Genomic DNA, 15,122 nt, shown 5'->3' on the forward strand with positions numbered 1-15,122 from the left:
CTACAACTAGAAACCTTTCAGAGCTTCAGGAATAACATAAAAGTGACTTAGAAACCAAATATACTGGGCCGAGCCCGTGACGCACTTGGGAGAGTGCGGCACTGGGAGTGCAGCAGCGCTCCCGCCGCGGGTTCGGATCCTATATAGGGATGACTGGTACGCTCACATCGCTCACTGGCTGAGCGCGGTGCGGCTGGTCTCAAAAAGGACAAAAAAAAAAGAAACCAAATATGCTATCTACCCTAAGTGAATCACTGTGCAGTACATGCATGTATTGAAACAATACATGTACCCCACAAACATGGACAAGTAAATGTTAAAATATTTTAAAACGTGACCCAGAAAACAGATATCATGAAACATTTCTCCCCTCCACCCAGAAATAGAAAATGAGTCTTTTGATTGAGAAGCAGTTATGTTTAATCACTAAAATTATTCTGACCCTAATGGAAGAGAAATAATCTCAGTTTAAAAGGGATGGGGCTTTTTCTCCCTCACTTATTTTAGAGGCAAGTAGAAGTGAACAAAGAAAACAGAATCCCTATGCATGGGCCCTGGGAAAGGCTCCAGAGAGCAGAAGCCTCCTCTCCTTTCTGCTCTTATGTCAAAGATTGTCGTCCCCAGGATGCCAAGCATCCTGCTCTGGAATAAGGCTGCCCCAGGTGATGCCTTCAGTCTGTGCCTCCAAAGACTCCTCACTCTGTGCCGCAGAGAACTGGTTCTCCTCATCCTCATCATCAGTAGCCTGAAGAATCCTCAGTAGTTGGAACTCAGGGTTCCAGCTTATTCTAGTCACACTTTCTGAAAGGTTCTTGGAGATCTTCTCTTGGCTGGACGCCTGGGATTCCAGCACAGCCTCCACCGGAGCACTCATGTCCTTGTTACTGGGTTCTGTTTCAGATAATCCAGGACCTAAAAGAAGACCCAGCCATTAATTGCACCTGTAGCTTTCTCCCAAATAACTGTGACAAATGGAGGACAGAAAAGGAAAAGCCGGGGTGTTTTTAGGACCTCTGTGAAGGATGAGGACTGTGCCCTTCAGGGAGGTACACCATCCTGGTCAACACAGATTAAGCTCTCTCTATCCTCAGTCACTTATTAAGGTTCCTCCACCCTAACTTACTTCTCATACTGGAAAAGAGATCCATGTAGTTCTCAGAGTAGTCCGTCTCTAGTCTCTTAGTGGAATCCTGAAATTCATTGGGGTAAGTATGAGGAAACTTGAATCAAGACTTTAAGAAACTAAAAGGATTCTTCTTTTTCTTTTTTTTTTGTGACCGGTAAGGGGATCGCAACCCTTGGCCTGGTGTCGTCCGCACCGCGCTCAGCCAGTGAGCACACCGGCCATCCCTATATAGGATCCGAACCCGCTCTCCCGAGTACGCCACGGGGTTGGCCCTAAAAGGATTTTTGAAAGATGCTTGATGATTTTCTTGGAGAAATTAACATCTCGGATGGGCCAAAGAACCACCTCCTGGGATTGAAGAGAAGCTTGTATCACACATTCTTAGCCCTCCAGGCTGTCTAGATGAAAGCACAACCCACTTCTCCCAATTACCAGGAGAAAACTAAGGGTAGATCACCTCCAAGAACAGCTGCCAACAATTTCTCTAATTCCTGTATACACTTTTGTTCTTTCTATTAGGAGAGAGAATCTATTTCTTCTCCTCTTGAATCTGGGATGGACTTGTGACTCCTCTGACCAATAAAATGTGGCAGAAGTGACAGTTTTAGTTCCAGGCCCATTACCTAATATAGTGCTGTCATGAGATTAGTATTCTGTCAAAAAGCCCAAACAAGCCACACAGAGAGAACCCAGGCAACTTAGCCAACAGCCCCAGCCCAGCTACACTGAGTGACCTCAAGGAAGACCACAATAACCATCCAATCAACCCAAAAAATCATTAGAAATAAAAAATCACTATGGCTTAAGGTTTGGGGTGATTTGCTATATACTCATAGATAACCGAAACTGGGCCTTAGCAGAAGCCCTGGTACACTCTCACCTGTTTCAAAGTGGTTCCTTCTGTCTTCATCTGCTGCTGCTGCTGCTTTGTGTCCCTTTCCTGACCTGGCAGAATTCTGTAACCTAGTGACCACAAAGTCAATTCAATTCTCCTCTTATTGGCACTTCATTTCTGTCTTCATCTGCTGCTGCTGCTGCTTTGTGTCCCTTTCCTGACCTGGCAGAATTCTGTGACCTAGTAACCACAAAGTCAATTCAATTCTCCTCTTATTGGCACTTCATATCCCACTGCTGAGCTTCTAGTTGACCCCTAGTCTACAAGTGATTCCCCATCCAAGACAAGACAAGACCCTGGTGGCAGGTAAAATGGAGTTGGGCCTTCTAAGTTCTATTTGTGACTCTGTTCAACTGGGACTGTGACCACAACTATTACAGAATTACAGATTAAGGTAAAATGTGTGTTAAAAGACCCAGGATTCCTCCAAGAAACCTAAGGGGTGGCTACATGCACATGATAGCAGCAAAAGAAACCCTAACTCTGTATCTTCAGTTTATGAATACTCCCCTTACCAGAATGTGACTTGCCTTCTTGCGCCATCCCCAATGTACCCACATTGGCTCCTGAAAACCAAACCAAAAAAAAAAAGCTCTAATTTTTCTTTTGCATCAGCTGTTTCCCCAACTAGTCCCTAAATGTATTCGTTCTTTCCTTTCTCAATTCTCTCTCTCTGAATAAACATTTTCCAAACTGCCACCAGAGGTACTGTCCTAAAAAACAACACTTCTGTTGGCTCCCTACCAGCACTGGTTCTTACGTTAGCTGCACAATGGAAGCACTGGGGAGCTTTTAAAAACACTGAGGTCTGGGTCCCTGCACCAGAAATTATAATTTAATAGGTCTGGGGTGCCACCTGGGTATTAGAGTTTTAAAACCTTCTTAGTTGGTTTCAGTGTTTAGTCAAAGTGGAGCCCACTAATATGAAGGATAAAGATCAAACATCTTAGCAGTCTATACAAGCCTCTGGAATGATCTTCCACTCTCCTTTAAATGCCCAGCCCCATAGCCACAATGAACTTCTCAGTATTCCTTAAGCAGCCATGCTACTCCAAGATGCCTTTGCACAGACTATTCCCACTTCCAGGAACTCTTTTCCATAATGGGAAACTCCCACACATATTCAAGATACAATGCAAAAATCATCTCTTCCATAAGCCGTCAATTCAATGAGGACAGACTACTGCTCTAAGAACATGACTCAAAGGGGCACCCCAGTCACCCAGGCAACACTGCTTCTATTAGAGGCATCAGGAAGAGATACAAAAGGTACCAGAATGGAATTCAGGGGAGTGGTAATGATCATCCTGGATGGGGTACTAACCTTGGACACATCACCTCCTGCCCTGGACCACACCCCTACCTATCATTCTATCTACCTCCCATTCAAAGGTCAGGAACCTTCTCAGATCTTCAGGTTAGAGGACATCACTGGTATCAGAGAGTTCAATGGGATGGGGAGTAAAGCAAGAGGGCAGCATCCTTCTCAGAAAACATCTCACCTGAACCCACTCACTGTCTCATGATTAGAGACTGAATTCTGATAATTAAACAGTTGTTTTCACAATAAAGTCAGCAATATCCAGTCTGAATAGGGCAGAACAATCTTGCAAGGTTTAAGGGGTTTTTCTCCCCTCCCTCCCATTCTGCACTCAGACTGAGAAATGTCAGAGGGACAGGGATAAGTGTACCCCTCAGCTCAGAAGTGATAAGGACCCCACAAAGGGGAGATATCCATTCTCATCTCCAGCATGAACACTAGAGGAAAAGGACTGCCTGTCAAGAATTGGCTACCTGCCTCCTGGATGGGAATAGACAATGTGTTGATTTCAACCTGAGGCTCCGGAGACCCTATAGCTTGTGGTGGGGAAGCCGGAGGGCCCCAGAGCTCAGTTTCCTTGGAACTCTTTTGGGGCTCTAGTGAGGGGCCTCAGCTCTTCCCTGCCTCATTGGCCAACTGGCCCTCAGAAGTCTTCTCTTCTCAACTGGGCTTGCTCCTGCTCCTGCTTCTCAAATGGCTCTGTCTTTTCTAAGGAATGACCTGAGGAAAAAATGACTTTGACTTATGTTCATGGTCATCTCTCAAATCTGGCCCAACTGGCTTGCTTAGTAAATATCTGATGGAAGGATGATGCATGGTAGACCAGCCAGATGGAAGCATTCCAAGAAGAATTCTGGGTACCTGACAAAGGTAGGTTGCAAAATAACAAAGGCATATTTGACTTTTCCTGCCCTCAGTTACATCCTGGAATTCTATCATTTAGTTTAGTTTGGTGAGTAAGTAAATTAATGAATTTTCTGGAAAAATAAAACAAAATAAGTAATCCCTGTATGATCTTAATACAATAGGATTGGGATCCTGAGAGGGAAAAATGTGGTGGCATTCATAGTGCAGAGGAGGCGGGAATTGCTGGAGTAATTCTGGAACCGAGTTTCACAATTCATCCAGGCACATATTCTTCTTACCATAGAGAGAGTCATAACCAATGGTAACTGGAGGTTTATGCGAAGCATTCTGGCTCCCTGGGTCACTCTTGGCTTTCTTTTTAGCCTCCTGAAACCCACATGAGGAGGAATTGAATTAGGGCTTTTGTAAGTGAAGAAAGCTTTTTCAAAATGAGTCTAAAAGAAGGAACTTAACATCTACAACCAGACAGGAACTTTATATCTATGACCAGACTGAGGAAAGGGAGAATCCCATCTCTCATGCATTCCTTCCCATTTCAGGCTGTACCCACTTCTCCCAGTCCCAAGCAAGGCCTGGAATCCCCTCACTGCCACTCTACCTGTTTTCTAAGAGGTGTTTTCACCTTCCTCTGTTGTTGCTGCTGCTGCCGCCACTGCTGCTGTTTCCTGTGACCTGGTGACCAGACAGCCAACTCAATCCTCTTCTCACTGACAGCCCCCACCCTCCACAGCTGGGCTGCCTGCTGTACTCTGCCTCACAGTAGTGACTTTCTCTCTCTGGTCAGGACCAACCCAGGTGGCTGTTTCCTGAGACTAAGTTTCCTGAGTTCTACATGTGACACTATATGATTACGGTCACAAACATAACTGAATTGGGACCAAGTTCAAGTATGAGAAATATGGACTGAGGGCAGAACGGTACCTGGAGATCTGGCAGCACCAGCATATCTACCTTCTTTCATCAAGTTATAACGTAATTTCTTCAAATGTTCAGGATATCGCAATGCTGGTCTCTGGAGAAAAAAAGAAAAGAAGAAAAGCTCTACTGATGGTCTTTCCCATTCCCCAAATGGATCCCCCAAGTGCATTTATTCATCTAGTCAACAGGCACATTCTGAGAACCCAGTGTTTTGCAGCATCGTACCAGGGGCTATGGAGGAAGGAAGAAGGTATGGAGAACAGGGTGTGAAATAGATAACACTGCTCTCCTTAAACCTTTCCCCATTCATTGGCTTTCACCTACATATAGCCCAGTCCTCCGTGGGGCTTGAGTCCAGATTAGAAAGGTGGAAGAAAAAGAAGGAATAGAAAGTCAGCTCTTACAGCCCTGAAGACAGATGAGTTTGGATTTTCACATAGGCCTCTTTCTCTGAGGCTCCCTAGCTCTTACTTGCAGGGTGAGGCGGTGTATAGACAGAAACATCTTAGAAGAAATTGCACTATCAGGCCGGTTCTTTTCCAGGGGAAGATTCTTTTTCATCATGGCTAACTGTATCTTCGTCTCCGGACAAGGCACAGTTTTCTCTCCATCTGACAAAAGGCTGAAGGGGACAGAGACAGCCAGATACTCAGCAATAGCTCTTCTTGGAGAGTATGGCTGAGGAGAAAAAGATGAAAAGGGCTCCAAATTTGAAGAAATTTCCACTTTGGGTCTGAAAAGTCCTGTAGCAACAGGTGCTCACTTGGTAACACCTTTCAGATGAAACTATTATCATCATAGCTGTATTTATTAAGTGTTTATGTCAGGCTCATGGGCTTTATACCACTGAATCCTTACAACACCTTTAGGACAAGTAATATTTAGCAAATGAGGAAAACAAAACCTAAAGAAGCAAAATAAATTACCAAAATTTACAAAACCAGTTGAGTTTCAATACAAAATTCAAAGTTCATCTCATTCCAAACCACATATACCATTCATGAATTATCCATAATTCATCTATAAAAAGAACAGACTGCCTACCCCCTAGTGGAAGTCTGAATTAGAGTACATGTAATTTGCTCAGCACAGGGCCTGGAAGATGGTAAGAGCTTGATAAATAGTGATGTTATGATTGTCATCCCTGCCTGCTATTAAGTCTAAAAAATCAGTAAACAAGAAGGGTGACAGTTTTCTCCCTGCCCTACTCAAAAAAAAAAAAAAAAGCCCACTGCATAGACCATTCTCAGCTTCTCTGAAAAGCAGGTGCTCTTCCACAGGCTTTCATGATACTTACTCCTTCAGTAGTTCCTGAGGTAACATGTTGAATTGGGCCCAGAAAGGTATGGATTCTGAACTTATTTGCTCAATGATACTTACTCCTTCAGCAGATCCTCAGGTAACATGCCAAATTGGGTCCAGAAAGGTATGAATTCTGAATTTAATTGCTCAGATAAGTGTACTGGGGAGGGGGAAGGCACAACCACTCCTGGAGTTCTCAACTGTGTTTCTCCGTACGGCTTCTCAGAGAGACCCAGAGATGGCTCATCTTGCTGGAAGAGAAACAATGGAAAGATCTCTCTAAAGTGCTTCTTTGAGCCCATTTCTTCCCATCAACATTCCAGCCTCTCACCACAACCCTGGCTTGTGAAACTCGGTTCCAGAATTACTCCAGCAATTCCTGCCTCCTCTGCACTATGAATGCCACCACATTTTTCCCTCTCAGGATCCCAACACTATTGTATTAAGATCATACAGGGATTACTTATTTTGTTTTATTTTTCCAGAAAATTCATTAATTTACTTACTCACCAAACCAAACAAATATTTACTGCCTAACTGTGTGCCAGGCACAAGGCTAGGGATGGAGATAAAGCAATGAACAAAATGGACCACAACGCTACTATCATGGACATAGCAATCTTACAGCTCTGTGACTTATCCAAGGTCACATTACCCCCAAATGGTGGAATGAGATAAAGCAATGAACAAAATGGACCACAACGCTACTATCATGGACATAGCAATCTTACAGTTCTGTGACTTATCCAAGGTCACATTACCCCCAAATGGTGGAATCTGAATTAGAAGCCCAAGTCTTATAACTCTTGGTCCATTGCCATTCAATTCCATAACACTGAGGATTAGTATTTAGGTGATCAAAAATTCCCCCTGAATACCCAAAAGTTCCTCCTATCATCTCTTCAAGGTGCTCTTCATCTCCCTAAAAGGAGGAGATAGAGAAACGGAATCTCTTAATAGAAAACAGTTTAGTAATCATTCCTAAAGAAGAGTTTTCTTTTGCAGATTTTGTTCATTTAAGGAGAGGGTGGGAGTGGTGGTGGAGGAGACCTGAAAGGAAAATAAAAATAAATACTTCAGAGTAATATCATAAAGGTTTGGACAAAACATCAAACTCACCACTGCCAATTTCTTTTTCTTCTTTGAATTCTGGCTGGGAAAAACAGGCTTCTTCTCAGCTGGACTTGAAATAAAAATAACGACATTTATTCCCAGACATCTTAAAGAGAAGCACTAAGGATATTTGTGAATGATAACCATGAAGATTTCTCTAATCAATACAAAAAGATGGCTGCTTCTGCCCAAGTATTTGCTACTAAAAAAGACCCCCACCCTCACTTCTTAACTAAGTTCTCCATCATTCTCTCAGATAATCCAGTTATTTACTTTCATAGCATAAATCCAAATTAGAAATTACATGCTCAGGTGTGGTTATGCTTATATCTGACTCCCCCCATAAGACTGCAGGAGGACAGGGTTCTTCACTGGATCCTCACTGCTTAGCACAGAGGAGAAGCTCAAAAAGTACTTTTTGCTCTGTCATCTCCCTTCTCCTTCTTGCCTGGGACATGGCTATGATAGCTGGAGCTCTAGCAGCCAACTTAGACCTTAAAAGCACTCATGAAATACCTTAGAAGATGGAAGCCATAGACTAAGGACAATGGCCCAGAAAGCTAGAAGGAGCCCTGGATTCAGATTATCTCATAAAGCTGCACTACTAACCCTGGTCTGCCTACCTCCAGGCTTCTTTTACATGAAAGGAAATAAACCCTTTGGGTTTTTTTGTTTACATCATATAAACACACAAAAAATACATATATAAAGAAGCATTCACAGGATCATTTAAAAAAAAGAAAATGAAACAAACAGAAATTTTTTAATCTCATCATCTCAAAACAGTCATTTAACAAGAATCTGAAAGCCTCAGTGATCACAAAAAGGAAAACCAAACGTTTTCCCCATGGATGTCAATATTAGTAAGCCTTTGGTCCTTTACCAAATGATCTCTGTCATGCGCTGCTTTGTCCACAGGTGCTGTATGCTATTCACTTTATACCACTGTAGTAGGCCTTGGGGTTGAGATCAGAGATTCATGTGCTTCACTGAGAAATTTTTCACTAGTCGCTGATGGCTAATGAGAAAAACTAAAAAGGAGCCTTTATTTCTTAATCAAGCCTCACAAATAAATGGGACCCTATCTCATACGCTATTTACTGCCATGTAGAATGTGACGTAGAGAAGTCCCACAGCATAAATCTCAAAGTGCATTAAAATAGGATTCCAGTATAGCGAGAGGCAGATGCAAGAGACCATGATCCTCTTCCCTGCTTGGCCCCCTGCTACTTGCAGTGAGGTGGCTAAAAGGGAGATCACAAAAAGGAAGCCTGCAGAAGACAGTAGAGATTTGTTCCATATAGGAAGCAAAGGCCCCCAAGTTCTAGACGTGATACTCACCTCACAAGTTTCTCTGGGATCCAGATTACAACCATATTTCCAACGTCTTTAGAGCAGGGAAGTTGTGTCTCATTCAAATTCAACACTGAAAGCTAAGAAAAAGATTTAAAGCCTATGTATGGCTCCTGATGGTATTCAGTACCAGACTAAGGGCTGAATTATCATGCTAAACAAAGAGTTTGACAGCTCAGAAGATGACAAAAAGGCATTTCCCATCCCCAAAACACCTTCATATTATTCTCCCAAAAAACAGACTATTGCATCAGATATCAGTACAGGTACTCTGCGAGACTGAGCATTTGTAAGTGATTAATCTCCTCTGGTTCTCTGTGACATTAGAGTGGCAATTAACAACTCCCACGTGAGGGTGCCTTGGGGCTTACTTAGGGGAACAATACTCATTCTGCCCACTCCACTCCAAAGACAAAGATCCCCTACAGGTAATACAGTTGAAGTTTGGGAGCAGGGAAAGAATTAGTAGAGACAGAAACAAGTTCTCCACTTTTATAGCCTGTTTACAATTATAGGCATCTATTTGAAAATTAGTGTTAAGTGTTAACTTTTCACATTTAGCTATTTAGGATCCAAGAACACTAGTGTTCAAGGAAACCTTGTTAATCACCTAGTCCATATTCCTGATAGGATACAAACAGAAAAACTATGAAAAATAAGTTTGGCCCTATGAAAAGGAACTGATTGGCTGGGGGGGAACAGGAGAGACTCCTTTTCATTGTAAACTCTTTTATGCCTTTTAAATTTAGAATCATGCTCATGTATTATCTACTCAAATAATTAATTTAAAAAAAATTTAATCTAACAGTCTTGTTCTAAAGAGGTCAAGGAGGTAAAATGATTTGTTCATTCATCCACCCAAACCCATTTACTGTCTATTAGTCCATTACACTCTCCACCACGTGATATTAAAAAGTGAAGCATCTCAGGGCCGGCCCGTGGCTCACTTGGTAGAGTGTGGTGCTGACAACACCAAGGCCGTGGGTTCAGGTCCCTATATAGGGGTGGCCAGTAAAGAGGTCAAGGAGGTAAAATGATTTGTTCATTCATCCACCCAAACCCATTTACTGTCTATTAGTCCATTACACTCTCCACCACGTGATATTAAAAAGTGAAGCATCTCAGGGCCGGCCCGTGGCTCACTTGGTAGAGTGTGGTGCTGACAACACCAAGGCCGTGGGTTCAGATCCCTATATAGGGGTGGCCAGTTGGCTCACTTCGGAGAGTGTGGTGCTGACAACACCAAGTCAAGGGTTAAGATCCCCTTACCAGTCATCTTTAAAAAAAAAAAAAAAAAGTGAAGCATCTCATGAAAAAAATAAAAGGCATCCAAGTACGATTGCAAGAAATAGTAAATCTCTCCTTACTGTCAGTAAGTGGGAGGTTTTTCTTCCTAAAGTTCTAATTTAGCTCTACCCCTAACTAGCTATGTGCTTTAGCAAATCACTTCCCATCTGGGTATCAGTTTCCTCAACTATAGGACATATGAGGTAAACCACAGCAATGTTCTTCAAACTGCAACTGCAACTTACTCATAGGTCATAAAACCAAATTTTGTGAGTGACAGCCCATATCGTTTAAAAATAAAATAGACTAAAACAGAATAGAACAGAAAAATATCAGTTTCAATCATAGATAGGGTAAGAATTATTCCACGATATTTTTGTTGTAAAAAGTATTTCTTACCACAGATCATAAAAAAAAAGTTTGAAAGTCATCAGACTAGAGGACCTTAAGGTCCATTTTGGATCTGACATTCTAGCATTCTAATTCCCCTGATTATGAGATGATATGTTTACTTAGTAGCCAAACATGCTCTATACAGGACAGAGATGGGAAATTCTCACCTATACCAAGCCTCCACAAATCAATCCCACTTTTGTCTAGGATTTCTGAAAACAATATAGCATGTAAAGCCATTAGTACAGAGCCTAACATACAGTAAGGGCCCAATATTAAATAATTATTATCATCATTTTTATTCAGATTAGTCATCCTGAGGAATAATGTTAAATAAAGTCAAAATATTTTATCCTCACTAGTAAAGAGAAAATTTTGAGGAAGTACATTTTTTAATCTGACTTACTTTTGGAGATCTATTAGTATGGTTGATCAAACTTTTGCCAGGTAAACCCTTCTGAGACCTAAAAAATGAAAGTTCAGAACATGAAATGGACACAAAGGACTTACTGGGATGATAAAGTTGGTGCTTTGAGGAAAACTCTTCTACTTACAGAAAACCTTGGGCTTAATATTTACCAAATGAATGTAGGGTCCCACCATCTCCTTAAATTTTGTTTGTTTTTCCTGAACAGCTCCTAAACAGACATTGTACACTGCAAACACTTCACAAATATTTGTTGCATCAAACTGAATTCGTCATAGCCTATGCCTCTCTCTCCAGCTACAGATAGTTACATCACCATCAAAAGTGTATTAAGTACCTTTGACATAGACATCTATGTTAAATGAAAAAAATGTGGTACATACATAGAATAGAATATTATTCAGCTTTAAAAAATAATGAAATTCTGACACATACTACAACATGAATGAAACCTGAAAACATAATATTAAGTGAAATAAGCAAGACACAAAAGGACAAATATTGTATGATTCCACTTATATGAGGTTGTGAGAATAGGCAAATTCATAGAGACAGAAAATAGAATAGAGATTACCAGGGACTGGAAAGAGGAGGAAAGAGGAAGTTACAGTTTAATTAATACAGTTTCTGTTTGAGATGATGAAAAAGTTCTGGAAATGGATAGTGGTGATGGTTGTACAACATTGTGAGCCTAATGACAATGAATTGTACACTTAAAAATGGTTTAAATGGTCAATTTTTGTTACATACATTTACCATAATAAAAAAAAGAATACCATCCTCTTATATTTTTATATCATGTTCTATTTTTTTAAGAAATATGGTAAATGTATGAATGAATGAATAATGCCAAGAGGTGTAAGATAAAGACCTGGCTCTCAGCCTGATTTACAAAGTCCTACAGGAGGCAGGCTCCTTCCTGCCTTCTACTCCAGCTCTCCAGGCTCATCTCTGATCACTTTTCCATTCCTGCTCTATGTTCCAGACACAATGAACTATTTTCCTGATACCTAAAGAATTTTCTCTTGCCTCCAGGCCTCTACATGTGTTATTCCTATAGTTTAGGACTCTCTTCCTGCTCACCTCCCACCTACAACCCTCACTTCACTAGAATGCTCAAACTTCAGGTCTAGGCACAGATGCTACTTGAACAGAAGCCTCTACATGTGTTATTCCTATAGTTTAGGACTCTCTTCCTGCTCACCTCCCACCTACAACACTCACTTCACTAGAATGCTCAAACTTCAGGTCTAGGCACAGATGCTACTTGAACAGAAGACAGACACAGGGAGAATATGGCCATCTACAAGCCAAAGAGAAAGGTTGCAGAAGAAAATAACCCTGCTAACACTTTGATCTCAGATCCCTAGCCTCCAGAATTGTGAGAAAATAAATTTCGTTATCTAAGCCACTCAATCTGTGGTACTTTATAATGGCAGCCCTAGCAAACCAATACGCCCCCCAAATTAATCAATTCTTAGAACACAAGCAGGAACGATTTTTGTTTCCCACTGCCTATTCACCACTTCTTTAACTGAATTAGTGTTTTCTTTTTAATCTAGCTTTCTCAAAGTCTACTACATGAGTAAGGAAAATCACAACCCAGAATTTTGAGAGAATAGGCTGTTAAAGGAAGATTCCATGATAATTTACCTGCCTCGAAATTTGGAGTCAAACTTTGAACCCCAAGACAATAAAGAAGGAGCCTTAGTGAAGGTAAATTCTGAAAAATGACGAGGAGCAAGTCTCTTGGCCCCGAAGCAGGAATCTGAGATGTTTACAATGGTAAGTGCTGGGAGTTTATCTGAGAAAGCAGACCAGAAGAAAACATGTAACATGTTGCCTGGAGAAAGGGAGCCAAACAGAAATACTTTAAGAACCTTGTAAGGAAGAAGATGGAGGCTGGCTAATTCACCTTCAGCGTCCAGGGGAGTTCTGCAGGGTGAGCCCAGGATTCGGGGATGACCCCTCTCGATCCGGCGGATAGTTGCCCAGCATTGTGGATGCTGACAAACAGCCAAGTCGCAGGTGGTTTCGTCCCACTGGCTCTCATCTGGTAACTCCATGCTACAAATGGTTTAGGACAAAGGCCAACCCTGCAGCATTCTAGCCCTCTGGAGGATCAACAAGTACATAATTAGGGAGTATTACACATTAGCCATGCAGTCCAGATCTTAATTTGGACTCAAAGCATAAAATATTTCTATTGAACCTATAAAGGCAAATGGTGGTCACAGGATAATTAAGGATTGGATAACAAGCAAATATAAAAACATCTCCACATGAGGTAGAATGGCATGAGTCTGGGAGCAGATTGACTTCAGAAGGTCTCTTATTTAACCATTTAATATCTGAGTGACCTGGGACTTAACCAAATTAAGCCTTGGTTTTCCCATCTGTAAAATGAGGGTAAGCCTACTTCGCAATCATTACAAAAATTAATGGATATTAAAAGGCCTGGCATAAGGTTCAAAATAAATATTAGCATCCTTTCCTTTTCCCCTTCTTTAACCATTAAGAAGATACCACCATCTCCAAAAAGCCTTATCAAATTACAACCAGTGTAGTCACAGAAGTGCTTTAGATGACTCAAATCTTTGGAAGATATACTTCATTTTTCAATATGCTCCAATTCCCATGCAGGCAGCATGGAATGGGTTTGCTCAGACAGCAAATGGTAGGCTTGTAGCTGCATCAGAGGTCATCAGCAATGAATGGGTTTGCTCAGACAGCAAATGGTAGGCTTGTAGCTGCATCAGAGGTCATTAGCTTTTGATTTCATGGCTGTGTGGCCTTGGGCAAGTGACTTCACCTCTCTCAGCCTGTTTCCTCTTATAGAGGTGGGGGAGGGATCCCTAAGTAGGAATGCAGAAGTATTAAATGAGATAATGTACTTTTATGTATGATTATATAATAGTTGCTCAATAAATATTATCATCTTTCCTTCTCTAGAGATGTTTTAGGCAATAACTACCACCTTGTCCCTAATAACTTTTAAAGGACAATGTCCATTTCTTTTTGCTTTTATTGACTACCAAATATGTGAGTGGACTGGTTTGGGGCATGGAGAACAATAATGAACAAACTCCCTCTTCTAAATGGCTTTTAATTTAGAGCAAAGATAGCAAACCATTGGCCTGGGATTGCACCTGGCCTATGACTTGTTTTGTTTGGCCAGCACTTTGAGCCAACATTTTAAAATTGACATAGTCCATAATGTCCAGATTTCTGGCTCCTCTTAGAGATCAAAACATCTGACAACACCGGGCCCAATTCCAACTATTGACAGCAACTGGCTGGAGCGCAGCAGCTCCTGAAGTTTTTAAGTGTGAGGTCTGTTCTATCCTAGTGGAGAGGTCCTTCATAGTCTCTAACTGAAGCAGTTCAGTTGCCACTTATCATTGCATTTGCTGTTGTTTTTCTCCCACTAGGAAAATACTTCTTTGTAATTATGTTTCTATCGAAAGCAGGAAAACAAAAGGGAGAGGAGGCAGCATGTTTCTTTTTCTTTTTTTTTTAAAGATGACCGGTAAGGGGATCTTAACCCTTGACTTGGTGTTGTCAGCACCACATACAGTCAGTGAGCTAACCGGCCATCCCCATATGGGATCCGAACCTGTGGCCTTAGTGTTAGTGTTATCAGCTCCGCACTCTCCCGAGTGAGCCACGGGCCAGCCCAAGGCAGCATGTTTCAAGGGGGAAAAGCAGCATTAATTCTTAGTGGGAATGGGAATTTCCACGTACACTTAATATGAAAATAATACAACTTAAAACGGCACGGCCAAACCTTGGTAATGATTTTGACTGGAAGAGGTGTACGATGAACAATTTAACGAACTAAAAAATAAACACAATTTTAACACGGTTTGTTTTTGTATGCGAATGTGCTGTTGCATCATTCTTACAACCATCTGCTTCTCTCCCCTTTGATTCCTGCCCAGCCCGAGGAATCTCTATATAGTCAGCATTAGTACCGTGCTAGCAAAATAGTCCGTGTTTAAAAAAAAAACAAAAAACAACAAAGAAACAAGATAACACTTATTCTTAATACGATTATTGCAAAGTTGTGAGAAGGAAAAGATTAAAGATGGACATCCGGTAGAGTTGGAAAAAGATGCCC

At 41.4% G+C, this 15,122-nt stretch overlaps 1 protein-coding gene across 1 annotated transcript; it reads right to left on the bottom strand.

The window, feature by feature from the left end:
- Positions 1-402: 402 nt before the first annotated feature.
- On the bottom strand, positions 403-13,742 carry LOC103587261 (chromosome unknown open reading frame, human C9orf43). The gene is made up of 13 exons (XM_008568739.1): positions 12,918-13,742; positions 12,656-12,806; positions 10,982-11,039; positions 8,884-8,975; positions 7,549-7,612; positions 6,508-6,680; positions 5,599-5,749; positions 5,131-5,221; positions 4,808-4,881; positions 4,488-4,575; positions 2,007-2,089; positions 1,124-1,190; positions 403-912 (listed from the first exon to the last, which is right to left on the bottom strand). Exons 1-13 carry the CDS (start codon positions 13,066-13,068, stop codon positions 605-607), a joined length of 1,551 nt encoding a protein of 516 aa, XP_008566961.1. The 5' UTR covers positions 13,069-13,742; the 3' UTR covers positions 403-604.
- Between the last annotated feature and the right edge of the window lie 1,380 nt (positions 13,743-15,122).

The sequence above is a fragment of the Galeopterus variegatus genome, unplaced genomic scaffold, assembly GCF_000696425.1.
Source record: "Galeopterus variegatus unplaced genomic scaffold, G_variegatus-3.0.2 Scaffold437, whole genome shotgun sequence".
In the NCBI taxonomy this organism is placed as follows: Eukaryota; Metazoa; Chordata; class Mammalia; order Dermoptera; family Cynocephalidae; genus Galeopterus; species Galeopterus variegatus.

Coding starts and splice junctions, on each gene's coding strand:
- LOC103587261 (XM_008568739.1), bottom strand. CDS start 13,068: ATGGAGTTACCAGATGAGAGCCAGTGGGACGAAACCACCTGCGACTTG. Junction 12,807..12,917: donor AACTCCCCTGGACGCTGAAG/GTGAATTAGCCA, acceptor CTGCTTTCTCAG/ATAAACTCCCAGCACTTACC. Junction 913..1,123: donor TCTCTTTTCCAGTATGAGAA/GTAAGTTAGGGT, acceptor GTCTTCTTTTAG/GTCCTGGATTATCTGAAACA.